This window comes from Eucyclogobius newberryi, unplaced genomic scaffold, assembly GCF_026437365.1.
Source record: "Eucyclogobius newberryi isolate DKJ021-1_F unplaced genomic scaffold, fEucNew1.0.hap1 SCAF_21, whole genome shotgun sequence".
Taxonomy (NCBI): domain Eukaryota; kingdom Metazoa; phylum Chordata; class Actinopteri; order Gobiiformes; family Gobiidae; genus Eucyclogobius; species Eucyclogobius newberryi.
The window spans coordinates 10242902-10266964 of NW_027315846.1; the positions used below are offsets into that span (position 1 = coordinate 10242902).

A 24063-nucleotide genomic window follows, 5' to 3' on the forward strand; every position below is an offset into this window, starting at 1 on the left:
GCTGATGGGATGAAGATGATCAGGTTTAAAGACGTCAACAAACCGGACGCGGGTCAGAAAAGAGCACTCACGAGTCTTTTCCACACTCTACTGAAGATACTTACTGATACATACTGGAAAACATGCTAAATTATACTACTACTGCTACTTGTAGAGGATGTAGTCTGGACTCTGGTGTTATAATAATAATAATAATACAATATCACTGAATCAGACTGTGGACAAAACATATTCAAACTAGAGATCTGTCCACACCCCATTCAATTAATTTGTATGTGAATCAGTCATAAAGTAACAAGGGGAGTTGTGATCGTTTTATTTTGTGAAGCTTTTTGATTACATCTGTTTTTTTTTAATTTGTAGTTTTTCTAGACCATGAAGCTTTATAAAACACACACACACAAAAATAACTACAGCGGCTTCAAATTAGCTCCAGAGCACCATGGTTTCAAATAAATACATTCACAATTTATCAGTGGAGGCAAAAAGAGCAAGAAAAATCCGGCGTTTCAAAAACTGAACTGACATAATTGTAAAACTTGAGCAGTATTCAACATGACATTTTTTACTCATGCTTTTGTTTTCTCTGTCTAAACGTCGTGCGTTTAAAATCCTCGATTGAAACATTCAAAGTCACACACAGACTATTCACTACAGTCCTGTTATATAATACGCATAAGACAAATATAGCACTCGAACATTCAAGTATAAAATCCACCTGCAACTGAATGAACGGATCATTTACACTAAACTAATGCTTGTTTTTACTGATTATAAAATCTGGTTGTTGGTCTGTCCGGGGTATTTCTCAAACTTCTTCTCGGCCTCGTCACTGAAGGCATCTCCTGAAAAAACAAGAGAAACAATGACGCAACGCGAAAATGGAAATGTATATCAAGACTGAGGTGTATTTTGAACCTGTGTGACAGTTGTGGAGCCAGATCCGATATCCGTCGTATTTACAGTTACATCTCATGGCGTTGTTGCTGAAGTCGCTCTCCGCCACCTCAAGATTTGGATTGATCACGATCTAAAGGAAAAGGTACGGTGGGAAAAGGTTGTGTTTATGAGATTCAGATGTTTTGAGCTGGTTTATGACTAATGTCTGTGTAGTTATTGGGCCAGTCTAATAGGGCAGTGGTCAACTAACGACATGTACTGCAGGTCGACTACAGGGGGCAGTGGAGTGAAGATTCAAACAGCACAAGTCCACAACTATTTACACTGAAAAGTACTGGGAAACAGAGTAGAGTATTTTACGGACTATAAGTCGCACCTTTTTTTCATAGTTTTGGCCGGGGTCTGACTTATACTTATATTTATACTTATATATTTATACTCCGGAGCGACTTATATGTGATATTATTTGTTATTTTCACACTTGCAACCGCATTTCATACTCCAGTGCGACTTATATATGTTTTTTTCTTCTCTATTATGCATTTTTTGGGCTGGTGCGACTTATACTCCGATGCGACTTATAGTCCGGAAAATACGGTATTTATACGTAAAACTAATCATTAAATAATAATAATCAAATCATTTAACTCACTCCATGCATTCTTCTTTCTGCTGTTGTTCACTATAAATTCATATAATAAACTAATACACATTTGGGTCAGTTAAAACACCATCGACTGATGAATTGACTAAACAACTAAAGGAACAAACGGCGCTACAGTCCACAGGAAACAGAAACTGGTCCTTCAGCACAAGTAAAATAATATAAGGTCAAATATTTTTCTTTTAATAGTGTCAAAATTGTAATTTTCGTGACTTAAAAGACTTGAAACCGTGAGATTAATCTGACAATATGAGTTCAAGCAACACATTTTGGAACGTGAAACTACCACAACCAATTTTATAACGACAGCAAATGAGAGAGAGCGCTTTTAGAACCCCCCCGCTCAAAAGAAGAGCAATAACATCTGCGCAGCAACGTACAAAACCACAAGTATACCGTTAATTACATACGGTCGTCTACACTGGAGTTTAAAAGTGGCGCTGCACTGACCTGTAGGATGTAGTTTCCAGGTTTGACGTCGGTGATGTCGATCCACTGACAGTCGATGTCGTGGCGGTACAGGTCCCAGCAGCCCACCGTGATGCCCTGGTCTCCGAAGTTAGCACACTCGTATCTCTTAGAAACTCCTAAAATAAACAAATAAAACATATAATAAACGGGCAGACCTGTACACAGTTACAAGGCTCTTTTGATACAGTGTCGGCCCCTCACCTTCTTGGCAGTCGGTGTCCTCGAGGCAGAAGCTGGCCTTGTGTCCCTCGGCCACTTTGGTGCCGTTGGAGTTTAACAGATCGTAGTGAGTGAAGATGTCCATGCTGTGGTAGTGACTGTTTACAAGAAGAAGAAGAAGCAAGATTTGTTTGACGTCGAAATAACAGTTGAAGGTAAGTTCTGTGTGCATTAGTGTGTTAAAGGACAATAATAATAAGGGACAATGATAATAATAATGTGGTTACATGAAAAACGAGCTAAGAAATGTCACAATTTCACTAGGAAAAGGTTTCAAAATGGTTGCAACACTGTATACATGTGGACAACACACAGACCCTAATACATGTGCAGAAATGTTATTTTAAAAAGTTATTGAAGATTTTGATGAAAAATAATAAAGAAAAATGTAACGCTAGAAAAATGTATATTGTTCTGGCGTAAGGTTTTTTAAATAATGGTGAACTAATTCAGAATCAGAAAAGGTTTATTGCCATTGTCAATTAACATAATTCACAAACATAGGAACTTGCTTTGGTGCAACATAAAACATTGAACAATGATAAAACAACATATATAAAATAAAAAACAAAAACGATTTAAATCTGCTATGGGATGAAAATAAAAATAGACTTACTAAGCACACAAAATGTAATAACTAACACAATTCCTTGTTGTCAAATGACTTCACAACATCTTGTAGTGTGTTTTACGAAAGATTGACAGTGCGACATGAAGTACATTCTACAATCTACAACGCGCTGAACGCACAAGACCACGTAAACAACATTAAAAGTTTGTTGTGTTGTTTTGTCTTACCCGTGACAGGCGTGCCAGACCCACGAATGCCTCCCCGCTTTGGGCCTGAAGTCGGCCCGTCCGATATTGTGGATCTGAGAGGAGAAGCGCAGCAGCCGCCTGTGTCCGTACGGCCAGTTGGCTTGAGCTGCGGTTTTGGACAGACAATCCTCCTCGGCCGCACAGTACAACATGTGCAGAGGCCGGTCCTCGATGTACACGGTCTGCTGCACCAGCGGCGCATTCAGGATCAGGTCGGACGCCGCTGAGACGGAGAGGAAAGAAACATTTATAGTTTTTATATATATGTTGTTTTTTTTTCAACCAAACAATTTAACCAGATATTTTTGCACATTCCAATTTTTCTCTTTATATTTACCGTATTTTCCGGACTATAAGTCGCACTTTTTTCATAGTTTTGGCCGGGGTGCGACTTATACTTATATTTATACTTACATACTTATACTCCGGAGCGACTTATATGTGATATTATTTGTTATTTTCACACTTGCAACCGCATTTCATACTCCAGTGCAACTTATATATCCATCCATCCATCCATCTTCTGCCGCTTTATCCGGGGCCGGGTCGCGGGGGCAGCAGTCTGAGCAGGGACTCCCAGACTTCCTTCTCCCCAGACACTTCCTCTAACTCCTCCGGGGGGATCCCGAGGCGTTCCCAGGCCAGCCGAGAGACATAGTCTCTCCAGCGTGTCCTGGGTCTTCCCCGGGGCCTCTTCCCGGTGGGACATGCCTGAAACACCTCCCGAGGGAGGCGCCCAGGAGGCATCCGGAACAGATGCCCGAGCCACCTCAGCTGGCTCCTCTCGACGTGGAGGAGCAGCGGCTCTACTCCGAGCTCCCCCCGTGTGGCCGAGCTCCTCACCTTATCTCTAAGGGAGCGCCCAGCCACCCGGCGGAGGAAACTCATTTCGACCGCTTGTATCCGCGATCTTGTTCTTTCGGTCACTACCCAAAGCTCATGACCATAGGTGAGGGTAGGAACGTAGACCGACCGGTAAATAGAGAGCTTTGCCTTTCGGCTCAGCTCCCTCTTTACCACAACGGTCCGATGCAGCGACTGCATCACTGCAGCCGCTGCACCGATCCGCCTGTCGATCTCACGCTCCATCCTTCCCTCACTCGTGAACAAGACCCCGAGATACTTGAACTCCTCCACTTGGGGCAAGGACACCCCACCCACCTGGAGAGGGCAAGCCACCTTTTTCCGGTCGAGAACCATGGCCTCGGATTTGGAGGTGCTGATTCTCATCCCAGCCGCTTCACACTCGGCTGCAAACCGTCCCAGTGCATGTTGCAGGTCCGGGTTTGATGGAGCCATCAGGACAACATCGTCTGCAAACAGCAGAGATGAGATCCTGTGGTCCCCAAACCGGACCCCCTCCGACCCCTGACTGCGCCTAGAAATTCTGTCCATAAAAATTATGAACAGAACCGGTGACACAGGGCAGCCCTGGCGGAGTCCAACATGCACTGGGAACAGGTCTGACTTACTGCCGGCAATGCGAACACAGCTCCTGCTCCGGTCATACAGGGACCGGACAGCCCTGAGCAAAGGGCCCCGGACCCCGTACTCCCGGAGCACCCCCCAAAGGACACCCCGAGGGACACGGTCAAAAGCCTTCTCCAGATCCACAAAGCACATGTGGACTGGTTGGGCAAACTCCCATGAACCCTCGAGCACCCGATGGAGGGTATAGAGCTGGTCCAGTGTTCCACGACCGGGACGAAAACCACTCTGCTCCTCCTGAATCCGAGGTTCGACTATCGGTCGGATTCTCCTCTCCAGTACCTTGGAATAGACCTTACCCGGGAGGCTGAGGAGTGTGATCCCTCTGTAGTTGGAACACACCCTCCGGTCCCCCTTCTTGAACAGAGGGACCACCACCCCGGTCTGCCAGTCCAGAGGCACGGTCCCCGAACGCCACGCGATGTTGCAGAGACGTGTCAACCAAGACAGTCCTACAACATCCAGATACTTTAGGTACTCAGGGCGGATCTCATCCACCCCCGGAGCCCTGCCACCGAGGAGTTTGCGGACAACCTCAGTGACTTCAGCTTGGGTGATGGATGAGCCAGCCTCCGAGTCCCCGGTCTCTACTTCCTCTTCAGAAGACGTGACTGAGGGATTAAGGAGATCCTCAAAGTATTCCTTCCACCGTCCGACGACATCCCCAGTCGAGGTCAGCAGGCCTCCACCCGCACCGTAAACGGTGTTTGTGAGACACTGCTTCCCCTTCCTGAGGCGCCGGACGGTTTGCCAGAATTTCTTTGGTGCCGACCGATAGTCCTCCTCCATGGCCTCCCCGAACTCCTCCCAGGCCCGGGTTTTTGCCTCTGCGACAGCACGAGCCGCGGCTCGCTTGGCCTGCCGATACCCGTCGATGACCTCCGGAGACCTACAAGCCAGAGTGGCCTGATAGGCCTCCTTCTTTAGTCTGACGGCATCCCTTACTTCCGGTGTCCACCACCGGGTTCGGGGGTTGCCGCCACGACAGGCACCGGAGACCTTGCGACCACAGCTCCGAGCAGCCGCATCAACAATGGAGGCGGAGAACATGGTCCACTCGGACTCAATGTCCCCAGCCTCCCCCGGGACATGGGAGAAGCTCTCCCGGAGGTGCGAGTTGAATACCCTACTGACAGAGGGCTCCACTAGACGTTCCCAACAGACCCTCACAATGCGCTTGGGTCTGCCAAGTCTGTCCGGCTTCCTCCTCCGCCAGCGGATCCAACTCACCACCAGGTGGTGATCGGTTGACAACTCTCCCCCTCTCTTCACCCGAGTGTCCAAGACACGCGGCCGGAGGTCTGATGACACGACAACTAAGTCGATCATTGACCTCCGGCCTAGGGTGTCCTGGTGCCACGTGCACTGATGGACACCCTTGTGCTTGAACATGGTGTTCGTTATGGACAATCCGTGGCTAGCACAGAAGTCCAATAACTGAACACCGCTCGGGTTCAGATCGGGGAAGCCGTTCTTCCCGATCACCCCTCTCCAGGTGTCACTGTCATTGCCCACGTGGGCGTTGAAGTCCCCCAGTAGAACAACGGAGTCCCCGGTCGGTGCACTGTCCAGTACCCCTCCCAAGGACTCCAAGAAGGCCGGGTACTCTGCACTGCTGTTCGGCCCGTAGGCCGCCACAACAGTGAGAGACCTGTCCCCCACCCGAAGGCGGAGGGACGCGACCCTCTCGTTCACCGGGGTAAACTCCAACACGTGGCGGCTGAGCTGAGGGGCTATCAGCAAGCCCACACCAGCCCGCCGCCTCTCCCCGCGGGCAACACCAGAGAAGTGGAGCGTCCAGCCCCTCTCGAGGAGATGGGTTCCAGAGCCCAAACTGTGCGTGGAGGTGAGGCCGACTATATCTAGTCGGTATCGCTCAACCTCCCGCACAAGCTCAGGCTCTTTCCCCCCCAGCGAGGTGACATTCCATGTCCCCAGAGTTAGTCTCTGTGTCCGGAGATCTGGTCGCCGAGGCCCCTGCCGTCGACTGTCGCCCAGATCTCTCTGCACCGGCCCCCTATGGATCCTCCTGCGGGTGGTGGGCCCACGGGAGGGCGGCCCCACGTCGCTCTTTCGGGCTGTGCCCGGCCGGGCCCCGTGGGGTAAGACCCGGCCACCAGGCGCTCGCCATGGAGCACCCATCCCAGGCCTGGCTCCAGGATGGGGCCCCGGTGACGCCGATCCGGGCGACGTGAACTGCCTTGATTGTGTCGTCGTCATAAGAGGCTTCTGAACCGATCTTTGTCTGACCCGTCACCTAGGACCTGTTTGCCTTGGGAGACCCTACCAGGGGCATGAAGCCCCCGACAACATAGCTCCCGGGATCATTCGGGCACTCAAACCCCTCCACCACGTTAAGGTGTCGGCTCAAGGAGGAGTAACTTATATATGTTTTTTTCTTCTCTATTATGCATTTTATGGCTGGTGCCACTTATACTCCGGTGCAACTTATAGTCCAGAAAATACGGTAATCACATAAGGGTCGGGACGATTTCAGCTTTCAGGTTTTTGCCATTTTAAAGCAGTTAAGCAAGTTTTTCCACAACAAAACATTAAGCATGTTCTGTTTCTAGGATCTGCACATACAGTATATCTGCCTGTGCAGGAGAACTACTTTAATTACTTTATACTACCATATCTTCTGTATGCTGCAGTGCTTTTTAAATGAACAGTATCCTCACGCTTAACACATCTTTTAAAAGTTATCAGGGCTCAACAACTGGCACGGATCTCTAGTTCTGGAGTTAAAATATACTGATTTTAAAAGCGCAGCAAAGGCGAATCAGCGATGAAGTAACACATGACCACGAAACAATAAGTATCAATTAAACAAAACACATATACAAACATCTTTAATGCTGCAAATTAGATGTTTCATGAGTAATTTGCCTGGAAATAGGAATAATAGAATAGAATAATATCTCTGTGTTGTTGTTTTTTTTAAATACAGATTGATATCAGTTCTTGGCCCACGCATCAAAACAAATATGGCTGCTTACAAGGACAAAAAGGAAGGAAAAATATATCACAGAGGTCTGAAAACTCTGCAGAATTAATAAGCAAAGCATAAAACTCTTCTCAATGTGATTTTGCTCTAAATAACAAGTGATATTTGACTGGAGGCGCGACAGAGAACAGGGTGTAAAGTGTTGAAGAAGTGTGTGTGTTTTGGATCCCAGTGTGTATTTTAGCCTCCAGGAAGGTTTTTAAATGGTCGAGAATTTTACTCCCAGAATCAGAAGTCCCACGCTTCCTCCCGCAGCCCTCCCCTCTGCCTGGAACATGAACGGTTCCGGTTCTTACTCACTCTCAGAGCAGATGACTCCCGCGGCGAACTTGGCGGCGGCTCTTTGGCAGCTCACGGTTTTGTGATGCTGACACTGGCTCAGAGACATCTCGCTGCCGGTGCACTTCACTCCGCTCAGCACCATCTCCGTCACGTTACTGCTGTCCCAGTACCACGTTTCCTTCAGGACGGACAGAGCGGGACACGGGACAGGGGGAGGGAGACACGGATATGGTCAGAGAAGAGCCAATCGCAGGAGACACGGTCACTATGTCCGAATGTTCTACAGAATGGCATTAATTCTATCTTATCTTATTTAATTATGCATGTTTTTATTGATCAAACTTTAAAAAAAAAAACAGGATTCTTCATAGATCTGGCTTTTAATGTGTTGCTGTGGAACATTCTAGGCAAAAAATACAACATCTCAATGGAGAAAAGCAGGTTACACAGTGAAACTTTACTCTAATATTTGGACCTCAGGAAGAATAAAATTACTTATAAGAAAAGGCTAATGGGGATTAAACAAACAAATAAATTAATAAATAAATGTAGCACTAAACTGAAATATAAATTGGGGTTTATTCATTTCATTCAAGACAAAAAGACTAATGGGAATCCAAAATAAACGACTTCTACAGTATGTAAAGTGTTTAAAAAGTGTCCCATTGCAGACATTTTCAAACTTAACTTGAGTTAATTTAGCTTTGATTGTTAAAATATGGCTTTATCTTTTATTTGTCCAACGTTGGTTATTTAGACACACTCACAGTTTCATTGACCCGTGTTTTAGAGTCAAAATGATTAAAGATTAATTCTTTAAACTGTTACTGTATAATAATAATAATAGTCTAAGGCAAAGTATGGGCAAACTACTGTTTCCACACAACAGTGAAATCCATTTACTCTGACAGTGACCAGTTAAACAGAAGTCAAATCATCGCAAACACTTTTTAAAGATTTAAGTAAGAGTTACAATCTCCTCTTTTATTTGTTGCGGGAAATAATAGTATTTTTCTCATGATTTTTGGCCTTTGTGAAGATTTCCAGCCGCTCAGATCATCATGAATCAGTTAGAGTCCATCTGGACACAGTTTTATAGAGAGTAGATAAAATGTCTTCAATGTTCAAGTCTATTGCAATGTGGTTACGTCAGTTCAAACAAAACAACTCTTCAAAATGTCAAAGAGAATGATTCAATGCAAGAATGATGTCAAATATCAAATAAATCTTTGACCACTCACATATGGGAAGGATAAATCATGGTAAAATAAAAAAAATGGAGTCTTTAAAACAATATAAATTAGCTTTAACTCTTAATACATGTGGCCTTTTCTCTTTTGTCACAACTATATTATATAAACAAACATGAATTTCTCAATATTTATTTTTTCCGATAAATGTATCAGACAATATTATGTCAATCCAACAGAAAAGTGTTACAACACGTCTGTTAGTTGAGGTTTTATTATCAGATAAATGTCTGTAAACTGAATCAAGAGCAGAAATTTCAACGTATACACATATTTTCAGCTCTTTTGTAGCATTTTGTACTATAGTAAAACAACATTCACTGTATTATCAAAACACTTCAGGACTCCCCTGAAAATGAGAGCTAAATCTCAGTGGGAATTTTAAGTTTAAATAAAGCTGAAGAAATTCTTGGTCGACTAAAGACATGTTTTATGCCTCGATTACAAAAAGGGAAAAGGAGTGGAGCTGACAACAAGCTCTACTATATTGTGACATAAATGTTCTAATAAACTAGATATTTTCAAGTAAAAAAGCAGAATAAACTCACACCCAAATCATTATAATCGACGACATTGACTGATGAATCGACTAAACGGCGGAAGATCTACAGCCCTTAAGTGAACCCTGATTATTTACAGTACATTTAGCGATGTGATCTGTCATATTTGTCCAAGTACACTTAAGAAACTCACAGATTAACAATAGACACTTTGCTTTGCAGTTGTTTATGACGTGAACCTCGGCGATGGTCCTACTTACAGTGATGGCATGCATGGAGTAGCCCAGCCCTAGCTGCCTGCAGACCACCATGGCTTCTTTAGTGGTCCATCCCGTGCTGCAAACTGTGCCCCACTTGGAGCCAACCTGAACCTCCACGCGGCCCTCGTACCCGCTGCGGCCGCCCACTATGCGGACCTGCACAGAGGCCCTGCGGGGAGTCAGAGGCGGGGCGCGCTTCCTGCCCCGTCTGTGACCTGGCCGGCACTCACACGGCTGTAACTGTGTGCTAATGGTGACGCACTGGAAACGCGGTTAAGGCGGCGGCAGAGTGGTTAGTGTTTTTTAGACGGAAACTGCAGCGAGGTCTTCACGTGAGGTCACCGCTCTGTGCTGCGATTGAGTTTGATTAGAAAGAACTGCTTCCACATGGAGTACAACGGTGTAGCCACGAGAAACAGACAAGCAACTACTATTACTACTACTACTAGTACTACTACTACGACGACGACGACACATGCATAATTGTTAATGAATGAACCAGAAATGTACTCACCTTTTAGAAGAAGAAAATGTTTGCACTAATATTTTAACATATTGATATAGTTCATAAAATTGTTCAGCAGGAAAAGGTCATATGTTCAATAAAAGATGCTGATCTTAGGATGGGTCAAACACAGTGGACACATTTCCCAACGGGGACAATAAATTGCACCTTAAACTTAACCTTTAATATCACTCAACAATTGTGTGTCTCCTGCAGACTTTGTTCCAGGTGTTTTAGGTCACATTCACAATACACCTTTGATTGGTTGTCATAAGGACCTACTTGGTTAGGGTCCTACTTGGTTAGCCTGTTTGACATAAGGATCTACTTGGTTAGCCTGCTTGACATAAGGATCTACTTGGTTAGCCTGCTTGTCTTAGGGTCCTACTTGGTTAGCCTGCTTGACATAAGGATCTACTTGGTTAGCCTGCTTGTCTTAGGGTCCTACTTGGTTAGCCTGCTTGACATAAGGATCTACTTGGTTAGCCTGCTTGACATAAGGATCTACTTGGTTAGCCTGCTTGACATAAGGATCTACTTGGTTAGCCTGCTTGACATAAGGATCTACTTGGTTAGCCTGCTTGACATAAGGATCTACTTGGTTAGCCTGCTTGTCTTAGGGTCCTACTTGGTTAGCCTGCTTGACATAAGGATCTACTTGGTTATCCTGCTTGTCATAGGGACCTACTTGGTTAGCCTGCTTGACATAAGGATCTACTTGGTTATCCTGCTTGTCATAGGGACCTACTTGGTTAGCCTGGTTAGCGTAGCCGAGCCCCAGCTGCCTACAGGCCACAGTTGCCTCTCTGTTGGTCCAGGCCTCTCCACAGACCAGGCCCCAGCTCTCGGTGTCGTTGGCGTCCGACAGGAGCAGCTCCACGCGCCCCTCGTGCCACGTCCTGCCCCCCGTGAGGCGGATCTGTGAGGGGCAGGTCAGACTCTAGCAACAGACACTTCTGACGGGGCATAAAAACTCCACGTATGGAATAGCCAATATTTGCAAGCCAATAAAATAAAACTACTTCAGCACATTTCTGAATCTCCAATAAAGCTGATGGAGAGTAATGTATGTTTCTGTATTCAAACAGGATATGGAAATATTATAGGCGTTTGAAGAGAAGTTCCAAATGTTGCTGATGTGGAGTTTTTGTTTCCCCCTTTAAAGCGACTGTGAGGGTCTGGTAGAGGGTGAAATGGCATATCTTGATTTTGTTAGAGCCTTAATTACAATTCATGTAATTTGTATCTTTATAATGCCATTTCACCCAACTACAGAGTATTGCTAATTTAAAAGAAATGTTATAAAAGTCACTATAGGGGCTAAATGTACTTTTAATAATGATAACAAAAATCTGATCATTATTTGAGTTCTAGAGTTATCAGATTATTGAAATGTCATGTAAACCATTACATTAAGAGTAATATAGTTATGTTTTGACTGTTCACACTTCAGCATGAATTTCAAGGACAACGATAAAAAAAGGCATAAACTAATGTGGCAAAGACCAAAATGAAACAGAAATTGGTTTTAAAAATTCGATACGATACACCGTTTCTCTCAAAAGTACATGTAGCACCCATTTTGTAACAACTTATTAGACTGTTAGTAAAATGGCGGGACAATATAACACATTTTAAAATAGATTGTCAGGTCAAATGATAAATAACAGCTTCATTTTCTCTCATCTTTCCACAAAATAATAACGTGAGTAAATAAATCTGGTCTGACCGCATTCTCGAGGCCGAGATATGGCACGTTGCAGCGCACGGCGGCGTCCTCCATGTGCTGGCAGTCTTCAGACGTGATGTTTTTAAACGGACAGTTCATGATCGACTTCTCGGTCCCAGCGCACTTCACCTCGTTCATGTAGATGGGACCCATTCCTGAAAGAGAACAAAAAGAGACATCTGTTTACGGCCTATTTCATCAAACAATACAGTAATAAACAATGTCCATTTCGCTGACATCTTGTTTCCCGAATGGAAGATCGTGAATCAAACATGGGTCATAGAATATAGTTTCAATGATGACGTGAATACTGAGTTGTAGATACAATTTTGATACAAATTGTTGTAGGTAAAGCAAGTAAAGGACAAGAGAAATCATTAAAGTTGTGGACAAACATTCTACTTTTGTGTTTTGTTAAATCTTTATTTCTGAAGTGTTGAAGTTACCTGTTTGCTAAAAAAAAAAAAAAAAATGCATATTAGACAGCTCTTTCCACTCTCCAAGAGCAAAAGGGATTACCGTATTTTCCGGACTATTGATATATTTCCGAAAATTGTTCAGCAGGAAAAGGTCATATGTTCATTAAAAGATGCTGATCTTAGGATGGGTCAAACACAGTGGACACATTTCCCAACGGGGACAATAAAGCACCTTAAACTTAACCTTTAATATCACTCAACAATTGTGTGTCTCCTGCAGACTTTGTTCTGGTGTTTTAGGTCACATTCACAATACACCTTTGATTGCTTGTCATAAGGACCTACTTGGTTAGGGTCCTACTTGGTTAGCCTGCTAGTCATAAGGACCTACTTGGTTAGCCTGCTTGCCATAGGGACCTATAAGTCGCATCTTTTTTCATAGTTTTGGCCGGGGTGCGACTTATACTAATATTTATACTTGTATAGTTATACTTATACTCCGGAGCAACTTATATGTGATATTATTTGTTATTTTCGACCTTATTTCATACTGCAGTGCAACTTATATATGTTTTTTTCTTCTCTATTATGTATTTTTTGGCTGGTGCGACTTATAGTCCAGAAAATGCGGAGTATAATGGATTTGAGCCACTTAGCCCATTAAGTCAGGCATGTCCAAACTAGGGCCTGGGGGCCAAATGCGGCCCTCAGATCAATTTTTGTTGGCCCTCCAGCTTCCTGCTATGTCGGCCCAAACAACAAAAACTAGTACTTTTTACTGTGAAATTGGGAAAATTCAGGCATTTTGATGTCATACCAACCTAATATTAATGTTCTAGGTATAATTAAATGTGTGGAGGCTCATCGCAATTACATCAAATGCAAAATTTCGAATGATTCACTTTGTCATTCAACAAATTCAACATTGTCAAGTTGTTTGTGGCCCTCTGCCCCGTTTAAGTTTCAAAATGCGGCCCTTGGTGAAAAAAAGTTTGGACACCCCTGCATTAAGGTGACAATAACGTATCTTCCTGTATGGATTAGCTCTAGACATCTATGATTCCAACAACACGCCCTCTAATACTAGTGAAAGCCCTTAAATGTGAGCGGAAAAGTACTACTAAATCACTGCATCTCATAACGCTGCACGTTTTTGCACCGTCATGTTTACGGAGCTGTGACCACGACCGGCACATTCCTGGCCCGAACTCTCGAGTCCTTCCCCAAACGCACCTCCTCCACCTCGACTGAACTCCGCAACTTCACTGAAAGGAATTCCTTCAGCGGCGCACATATTTCCGACTCCAATGACGTTCGGAAGATGTCTCGGACCCGAAACGTGCCGCGATCGCATCTCGCACAGAGCCATGTTTTGTGTGGAGCGTCTTCTGTGGTGGAGATGTTCAAACAGAGGTGAAGGTCCACACCCCGAGTTTCCCAGATTCCCAGAAGTTAAGTATAAGAGGCCGACTGTTTCTGACGGCAGTTTACGCACTGGTTCGTTCATTCAGATTCATTCAGACTTTACACAGCGTGGAATTAACCTACTTTCCCGTTCTAGACAGTCGGGGCTATGGAAACAGACAGCAACACGCCACTCATTGTTAGTGAGTCACAAGCCAATCTTAGCTGGAAATGGGATGTTAACTATAGAGCGAAGCAGGTACAACTTCTGATCGCAAATGGTGTGATAATTCAGTGAAGCTGCGAAATTTAGAAAGCAAAAAAAAAAAAAAGTCAGTCTGATTGTTTTTGTGGAAAAGTTGATCAAATTCATATTTTTCCTGTCATCTCAACTTCTGCACTACTTCTGTAAATTTAACTGTACATTTTGTCCACATACTAAGTCTATTTTTTATCTTATTAGTAAATTTAAATACCATATTTTCCGGACTATAAGTCGCACCGGAGTATAAGTTGGACCAGCAAAAAAATGCATAATAGAGAAGAAAAAAACATATATTTTATATATATATATATATATATATATATATATATTATAATTTGCACTGGAGTATGAAATGCAGTTGCAAGTGTGAAAATAACAAATTATATCACATATAAGTCGCTCCGGAGTATAAAAATATAAGTATAAGTCGCACCCCGGCCAAAAGTATGAAAAAAGGTTCGACTTATAGTCCGGAAAATACGGTAGTTTTTCTTTGATGCACGCCTTATTTGATATATCTTGCTTTCATTATTATTCATTGTTGAATGTCCCGAATCACCAAGGCAAGTTCCTAGCCTGTGAACCTTTTCTAATTCTGATTCTGAAGTGTTGTGGCAAGAATTAAAACTTTTGTACAAGATTTGGTTATAAATGTAGCTTTGTTCTCTATATTCTGTTTGTAGAGTTTTCAACTGTTCTCCTTGTCTCGAAGACCAAAGTGACAAAACATAGATTAGATTTTACAAACTCTAGACATGTCACGATATGGGCTATGTCATGTCGCTCATGATATATCCTTGTTTGCTCTTGCGGCAATAAGAAATGTGTAATATTGTGATGTAGTTGCACGTTGCACGCTCATTGCAGATGATTTTCTTCTCTGCTGCGACTCGTGAGGGGAGGCCGACAGCGATTGAGTCAATTACTACTGCGAACAGCTTAAAAACAGACTGTAGAGAATGTGAGGTGCAAAACAAACTAATAATGACAGAGAAAGGAAGATAAGCCCTGCATTGCCTGGTTGCACTGGTAAATCCACTGTGTCCGTGCATATTATTCATGCGGTTCGTTCATTTCCGTGTGTTTTCACCTTGTCCCATGCGCGCCCCGGTCAGAGCCTCCTTGGCGCTGCCGAAGCCGAGCTCTCGACACACAACGCTGGCCGACAGCAGGTTCCAGCGGTCGTCACACACCGTGCCCCACTCCGAGCCTTTGAGCACCTCCACTCGGCCCTCGCCCACCCGCGCTCCTCCCTTCAGCCGCACGTTTGTCTAGACATACACGGAAGGATGATAGAATAAATGACTGTTTTTGAAACGTTCGAAAATGTAGATATTGAGGTACAAACGTTTTAAATATGTTTTAATCCTTATTAGTATTACAACTTTCAAACTGTAAATAAATATTCTTCAAATACACTGCTTCACACTGTCAAATGGATGCAAAATTATGGCAACTGTCCTTTGACCTGAGGACATAATCGGCCTTCGAACTTGTTTATCATGCTCAAAATAACTAACTATTTGGATTTCAACACCTTTTGCAGTGACCATGACTAAATCCACACCAAACCTGATCTAAAATATGGTTATGTACAACTAAACTTGATCTAAAATATGGTTATGTACAACTAAACTTGTGCAAAACTATAACTAAACAACACATATAGAAAAGGCCAAGCCCTAAATTAATAGTAAATAGACAAAATTGTAACTAATTTCAATTGCTGGGAGCCTGTAGTTCCAGTATAAGAAGCACCTAGTACCTCTGCTTGGGTGAAATTGTATGTAATATTTGAATAAAAACGTTCTGTCATTATCAAGAAACTATAAAGGTAATAATTGACATACTAGTAAACAGTCTTAATTGCCTAGAGCCCGAGACAATGGGTAAGAATGAATGCACTTTACTGATGTTTTGAGTTTCTTCTTGAGCCCAGAGTTCTGCATGAAGAGCGGGCCGGGCATGCAGCTGACCACCGCCGCCGAGCCGCCACAGGTGAAGGTGGCGTTGGGCTTGTTGAACTCGAATGGACAGGCGGCGAGATGCACCTCTGTCCCGGTGCAGGCCACGGTGTGCACGTGGTAGTAGCTCTTCTGACGCTCCAAATACAACCTGAAATATACACATCCCGCATGTCATTGACTTGATGTTTTCTCCGTCATTTCCATTTGGCTGGGGAAGTTGCAAAAGATAGTGTGACGGACGGTCGTGTTGAAACAGATACTAATCATTTTGAGCATGTTCATTTTCTTGTCGCAAGCAAATGATATGCTCTTGATTTGTTCTTGAAGCTCCTCGTCTCGTTACCTTTTGCCAGGAATGCCCAGTTTAGAGTTAACTTTAGGTTTGGGTGTCGGTCTGCAACGTAAACAACACAGTTAGAAAATAAAACCACAACATAAAATGGGCACAAAAAGCCTGTGCTAATAGCAAGCTAATGCAAAGCTACAAGATAAAGTGAGTTTTGTGGAAAAATGTAAGATAACAAAACTAATAGCATACATTTCTTTCTGGTGGAGAGTCCATCATTGCTTTGCCTGAAAATGTCCAAACTTAAGTGTCTTTGCATAATTACTAGTGTTTTTTATTGCTGAAGAAATACCTGGAAAAGCAAACATTATTGCTGTATATTTTTGCCTCTCCAGAGATCTGACATGTAACTTGGGCTGGTGCTGTTAGATCAGTTTAATAATATACTGTGGTACATTCCAGACAAAGCAATAACATCTCCAGTGTCACAAGCAGATGGCCGAATCTCAACCAGAAAAGTCATATAATGTACCTTTAACTAGAAGAAGGAGAAAGACACGAACATCGAGACTCTGTAAATCTAAAGCAGTTTTCCCAAACATTTTACATCAAAAGACATGAAATAAACATTGGTCTCACGCCAAGACACTGTTTATCTTTAAGAGAAGAGACAAGAGAAAGCTGATCACAGTCCAAGCCAGTGATTCTCAAACATTTTCACCAAGTACCACCTCAAGTACGGCTTAAAATGCTCTAAAACAGATCCAGGTCACCTTATTACGCCTTGCACACCTTTACTTCTGACTGCTACTTAGATCGTTTTGGCATATTTGGGAATTCTGATCATGTGAAGGGAGAAATAGGGAAAATATTAGATGAAATAGGTTGATTTGTGCAAAGTGTTCAATGTTCATGTACGCAAATAAGTCAACACTTACTCAAAAGTCTGTGTAGAACGTATTTGTCGCCGTATCTGATCATTAAAAACGAATACAACTGGAAGAAGAAGGAGTGCAATGAATGTCAGCGCCCGTGGCAACTTCCAGAATAAGGTGAATAGGATAAATGCGTAAATATTGTTTGAGAACCAACAGTCTAAGCTATACAAACGGCTCATTCTACAGCGACAGGTCGAGTCTACAGAGGAAACCCATTGTCAGACTGCTCAGACGCTGGGCAGGGGGCGAGACAGGAGCAGGACGATGGGTTTTCCAGTCACACTGTACCTTCCGTTCGAGACAACATTAACCTTTGGCCTGGACACCTTCACGGCGGCGCGCTTTCTGAGACGTCTGCAACAGCGAGACGCACGGGTTCATCACACGGAGGTGACAGACCGAGGGCAAACATGGAAACTGCATGCACTAACACCGGCACATATGGGCATTTACTCGTGTGCTGCAAAGTGTGGAGTCCAAAGGATGATGTAATGCGGCGTCTTTTTGTCCATGAAGCAGACGCTGGGGTTAAAAGTACATTAGGGCTGCGCAGCATGAGATTTTAATTGAGATTCAGTCCTTCAACAATATGTTTTGATCAAGGGTTCTGGTCAGTTTGGAGCAGAATTTAGACTTTGGAGGATGAAATTGGGCTACGTTTTGGGAAAAATTATGTTTCTATTCTTTATGTTCAGGAAATGAATCCTGAAAGCCATTTTTATTAGTTTTTAATTAAAAAGAAATATATTAATGAATTAATGATAATACCGGTAATAATATAAAAAAAAGTGGCAAATTGTGAAAATAATTGTGATTCATGTTTTGTCAAATGGCCCAGTCCTAAACTGCATTAGGCAACTTTTCTGAAGAAATGCAAATGTTGTCTTGTTAGAAATGTTATTGCTTTGCCTGGAATCCTCCACAATATGGCATAAAACGTCAAAACTGTGGAGAGAAGAGCCGCTTACAATAAGAATTTATGTTTTTCTAGTATTTTCTTGCACTAAAATCACTTGTTACTGAATCATGCCGTACTGTGGAACATTCCAGACAAAGCAATAACATTACTAACAAGACAACACTCACCAGAACGTACATAGTGCACCTTTAATGTATATGAGGGCAGGTAAATCTAATCTTTGTGTGGCTGGATAAATAAAAAGGGATAATACACCTTCTCAGTGCTGATTATCAGGTTCAATATTGTTTTCTTTTGATTATTCCTCATGAAAATACCATAAATGTAATAAAATAAAATAAATTGACTGAGGTTCAGGAGGAGGACGATGCCTCACCCTCCTACTCCTCCTCCCTCAACCACTCCTCCACTCTTCATCAATCCATCATCGACTCATCATCGATCTATCATCACTATTATCAATAAACGTTCTCTCACATTTCAATGTTGTGGTGTGGTCCTTGCTAGTGAATACCAACAGCTCCAGCTCACATTTGAGAGAGTGACATCCTTAAATGATTATAATCTCAAAACGTCCAGTAAAAGTGTTTGTTTTTCTTCAACCTTCCAGAAAAGACAAGCTTCTCTTCAGCTGCTGTCACACATCTGCAGAGAATCAGTCTGGAGAGCAACCTGTGTTCTGCACCACTCAAACCAAGCCACTGTCCAGGACTTAAATAAGCGTAAATGAACAGTTTAATGAGAAAATGTGGCTTAAACTAGACAGTAGCCAAGTCTCTGCCTCGCATTGTGTGGGATTTTTGCCGTTTGGGTTCATTAAATTGTGGTTGTCATCAAAATTAAGTTATGTCGTTATTTCAAGTGTAGAAGCATTTTTTTTTCAGTTCAAGGGAGAACATGTTTGTATACTTAAAACAAGATAACTACTACTTATTTCAAGCACTTAACTTATTATCTTGTTTAAGATGGTAAGTTTTCCAGTGAACCAGGCTTGTTTTGGACCCTTTGAAGTTTTTTAACAGGTTTTATGATCTTTTTGTCCTTAAGACGCCCTTAAAAAAGAGGTTTGATCAACAGGAGTTTACCTGGTTCAATAAAGGTTAATATATACTTTTTTTCCAAAGCAACTGTTTTAATGTTATAAATGTTTTCAATATATCTCCCACCTCAAGACGCTTCCTACCTTGTCTGAATGAATACTAGACCGGTACATATAGACTATAGAGTCCTTCTTACTATATTCAAACAAAATCATAGACCAAAACATATTCTCTAAACTGCTTCTTGTGGAGGTTTGTTTGTGTCTCATTGTGATCCAACTGTCACTTCTTCCTTGACTAAATCAACAGGAATGTCAAACATCAACAACAGTCAACACAGAGTTAACACTGAACTGAGCTTTACTGGCAACTGCAGTATAAGCTCGGCCTCGTATCAGGAAGCATTTAGTCTCATTTAGACAAACATTAATGACGACATGCGTATATACAATTTTACCTGTGACTTTCCTGAAAGGATGGTTTACATTAGGGCTGCAACGATTTACCTGAATAATCTAGTTGACCAATAGTGACTCTGACAATAGTAGGATCATGATACCAAATATTGTGAAACTTGTGTTGAAGATAAAGCAAAATTGAGTATCTGATTTATAGTTAAAAATGCAACAAAAAGAGCTGAGGAAAAAGAAAATAAATTAAATAAATGAAAATTAAAACTATCAGGTATTTTTGCAATTTTGTGATACATTTGACAGACATTTCACATGTGTCTTATAATTAAACCTCATCTAAAACATTTAAAGACATGTTTTAACACATCTTTGTTGGCATTATATCATTAACTGGTAATAGTATAATTTTGTGGATGACTTAACTTTCTAGGTTAAAGAACCTGGAAGTTTGAAAGTAGTTTGAGTATGTGAAAAGTAAAACTTTTGTTGACTCTAAAGTGCTGCTTAAAATATTTAAAGAGAGAAAAATATACACATTGATTGATGAGTAAGGCAAATTAGTATCACTACAGTTTCAAATTGAGCTGGAAGACAGATCAGAATTCTATGTTGAACTGATTTATATTTAACATCTCTGTAAGAAAACAAACTGCAAAAGTTTTGTCAGCGTAAGTAAATCAAACTATTTTCCAATAGCTTCAGAATTGTTCAACCACAAAGACGTGATTGAGATTAGCATGGCGAGTTTGTGGAGCCAATACAATAATAAACACCTAAGAAACAATACGGTTCAAAACATTTGAATCGATTTTGAATCTTTCAAAATCGGTGAATCTGCCATAATAAAGCTACACAAAACCCTCCATCATGACATTTTAGAACATCAACTCAAGCTATTGGAAGTCAAAACTAAGACCTCAGCCCACACGCAGTATTTACAAAGTATACAGTTCACAGACGGTTGTGTCATTGGAAAAGCGCCGGACTCACTTGTAGAAGTTCTTGTTGACCTTCCTCTCGTGTGGGAATCCCAGCATGCCGCAGACCACACGGGTATTTTTGATGGTCCAGCCCACATCACAGACCTGCGCCCAGCCGTCCTTATAGCGCACCTCCACCACTCCCTCCGTGATGGGACGCTTCTTCTTCGCCATGTTCACCACGGGACGCAGACGCACCTCCTCGATCTTGTGCTCGTCCACCTGGGCCTGGGCACACAGCGAGAACGTCGTGGTCAATACTGGTTTCTCTGGCCATAGCTCTCTCTCATAGCTCTCGCCAGTGATCTTCTGTGTTTCGTTTAGCATTTCTCAAGACGGCAAAAAAGAGGGGTCAAAGTGAAAGTTGCATCAGTTCTGCAGCCCTTATACAGGAACTCACTTTTCAAAAAGTGTCTGCTAAATGTTGTCTGCAATACGCTGTTTTGTGAATGGACGTTTGTGACTGTTTTTTCAACCAATGCCAATTTTCACACTAAATCACATGTTAAAGGTGCACAATTTATTTTATTTATTTATTTTTATTTTTGTCTTTATTTATTTTTCCCCTCCATCTCTTGTTGGGAAATGAGAGGTTTTGTCTATAGGAGTTTTTATTTATAAGAGTTTTTGTTTATAAGAGTTCTTCTATTGAGAGTGTTTTTAAACTTCCTATAAGTTATCTGTCCTTCTCCTCTGTATCTAACTGCGTTGCAACAATGAAATTTCCCCATGTGTGGACAATAAAGGAATATCTTATCTTATCTTAATGTAACTTTTCTGGTGGAGGTTGCGCTACCTGCTTGTCTCCGTGGATGTGTGTTGTTGCTTTGTCCGGAATGTTCCACAGTAAGACATTAAACTTGTCTCTGAAATACAAGCAGCTCTGTGGAGAGGCGTGACTTTTAATGTATCTTTGAGCGATAAAAGCACCTGTTATATAAATGAATTTATGATGCAAATTTAATGCCATTCTGTGAACGATTTAGGGCAAACCAATAACATCTCCAAGTCACATAGTGCACCTTTAATGGAAGGGTTAGTCCTCAAAATGACTGGTGAACATTTTTTTGTTGTTTTTGTTGTTAGAAAATTTGAATTGAGTGTTTTTAAACTTCCGATAAGTTATCGGTTCTTTTCCTCTGTATCTACCTGCGTTGCAACAATGAAATTTCCCCATGTGGGACAATAAAGGAATATCTTATCTTATCTTATGTTTTATGTCCTTTTTGTGATTTTTTTAATATGACGGTGAACAAAAATGTGTATTTCCGCATGAGTAAACAGTGATGTATTCATTTGTAATATTTCTGGGAAAATGACTCAATATAAAAGTAGTTTCTTAAGAATTGCCATGTGGTCTTATACTATTTCTGATATAGAGCGAGACCATTCAAACAAACAAATATCCCTTTCTTGTCCATTCGATTTGATTTTCCTCATTGTTGATGCAGTATTAGTATTAGTAAGACTTAGTATCTGTGTATTATTCATAAACCTGTGGTTGGCTGGACTGAATATATAAAAGGAAGCAATACAATATACAATGTGTAACTAGGTCACAAATCTCTGGAAAAAGCATAACACATGTAAAAGCGTTTATACCAGTCTACAGTCAGAGTAATGGGGACATTGTGGGTCTGATTGCATTACGTCGAGCTCGTATGTGGTAAATGTGACTATCACACACTGCTGGCTTCACAGTGACTCACTTCCACCGCCGTTTATTTGGAAAAAAAAAGAAAAATCCTGGCTTCAGTTTCAGAGTCAGGTCTGGACGCCACATTTCAGCGACTCGCATAAACAGCAGCTGAAATGGAGAGTTACTGGGAAATCAGTAACACTAGAAAATGTTGATTTGAAAAGTCAACATGCTTTACACAGATGCTGCTGCCGCCAAAAGGTCTTGGTACTTTTCAGTTAAATGGACAAAGAGATCTGCTTTGTATAGACAGTAAGTTACATGACTAAAAACCATTGAGTGCATACACGCTTTTGGCAAGTTAAATCTGATAATATTGGACATTTTCTTCACATGGTCTTTGAAAGTTGAATTGGAGTCGAAGATTACGCCGAGATACTTCATACTTCAACCCCATCTCACCAGTGACAAAGACAGATGGATGTTCACCCTCTGCTGGCTGACGTGAGAAAAACATGCAGTGTTTTGTTTTTTTCTTGCCTGACCAGCCATTCCCGACACGTTTTGACAGACTACTTAACAAAACCTGAGGGTCTGAGGCTTGACCGCTGGATTTCAATTTCTAGGGCGGAGTTTAGAGGGCAGAGACAAAACCAATCACATAAACCCAGAAGTGACGCAAAAAACGCGACACGCTTAACCGGATATTACGTAGCCCATGTCAACAAGGCGTGTTCCGCGTTATCTGTCCCCGAACGCAGAAAATGTCTCCTGAATCGCGATGACGCCCTTCGTATAACCGCATTTAACGCACGTTCATCACGGCGAGTAGAGCGGACTTTCCTGATTGTTCAAACCAAAGCGAGAGCAGAAGTAAACACTCGGTCACGAGCCGGGTCACGAGCCGGGTCCGCCATCTTGACTGTTTTGGAATGGGGGTAGAAAGCGCTACTTCCGTATCTCTGTGTGACGCGTTAAAAACTCCGACTGGGATTGGATGGGTAAATTGAGGATCGACGACTTCACTAGTTCTGACTCGGAGTCCAGACCCTTACGCATTTGAACAGAATGTGGGCGGGGCTGGCGGGTGAGGCAAGGTTTTTTCAGTATTATAGTAAGAATTTTGGAGCCCGTGAAATACCGGCACCAGGGCTCCAGAGAGGCGTGTCACAGCTTTGTCTCTTGTTGCATGGGTATACAGAACTGCAACATCTGCATATAATTGCGTTTTTATATTCGCAAAATATCTTTCTTTGTTTTTGCCCGTGTAAAGATTTCAAAGCTCAAAATGTCTGAGATCACATTCCCAAAACTGAGGGATAGGTTTCGTGAGAGGCCTTTTCCATTCACTGTATTATTCACCTGTCTGTGCGCCCGTCTGTGCGCCGCCATTACACCTAATCCTCCTTCCGGTTGTATTAGTTAACATAGGGCTGTCGACCTTGAGAAAAAATAAGCTCTACACAGACTAAAAAGTCGTTTTTGGGCCACCCAAGGAGTCGTTGCATTGGTGACTTGTTGGTGCACATGTGCTTTGGACATTTTACACCAATCAATCTACTTTATAGCATATTTAGCGGTGCGACTTTTCCCTCGTTCTCCATTTAAACCAATGGAGTTTCCGCTGGACCGGAGCTCGAGACGACAACAGCAGTGCCGATCACGTGGGAAAAAAGGGAAAAGTGGGCGGGAAACACTG

The 24063-nt window shown here is 42.4% G+C and overlaps 1 protein-coding gene across 4 annotated transcripts in view; it reads right to left on the reverse strand.

The window, feature by feature from the left end:
• Positions 1-302: 302 nt before the first annotated feature.
• The window catches only part of loxl3b (lysyl oxidase-like 3b), a 28111-nt gene continuing 4350 nt past the window's right edge, over positions 303-24063 (reverse strand). Inside the window, exons 4-16 of one of the 4 annotated variants that reach the window (XM_072458108.1) lie at positions 20736-20953; positions 17662-17727; positions 16493-16543; positions 16093-16297; positions 15273-15453; positions 12095-12249; positions 11114-11284; positions 7869-8028; positions 3053-3296; positions 2237-2352; positions 2015-2151; positions 919-1030; positions 303-845 (exon numbers count right to left, since the gene is read on the reverse strand). In XM_072458108.1, the coding sequence (XP_072314209.1) occupies positions 772-845; positions 919-1030; positions 2015-2151; positions 2237-2352; positions 3053-3296; positions 7869-8028; positions 11114-11284; positions 12095-12249; positions 15273-15453; positions 16093-16297; positions 16493-16543; positions 17662-17727; positions 20736-20953 (1890 nt within the window). In that variant the 3' untranslated portion in view covers positions 303-771. Of the gene's footprint in view, positions 846-918; positions 1031-2014; positions 2152-2236; positions 2353-3052; positions 3297-7868; positions 8029-9860; positions 10030-11113; positions 11285-12094; positions 12250-15272; positions 15454-16092; positions 16298-16492; positions 16544-17661; positions 17728-20735; positions 20954-24063 lie in introns of those variants that run through there. The other 3 variants (XM_072458109.1, XM_072458110.1, XM_072458112.1) reach the window with 3 other exon arrangements.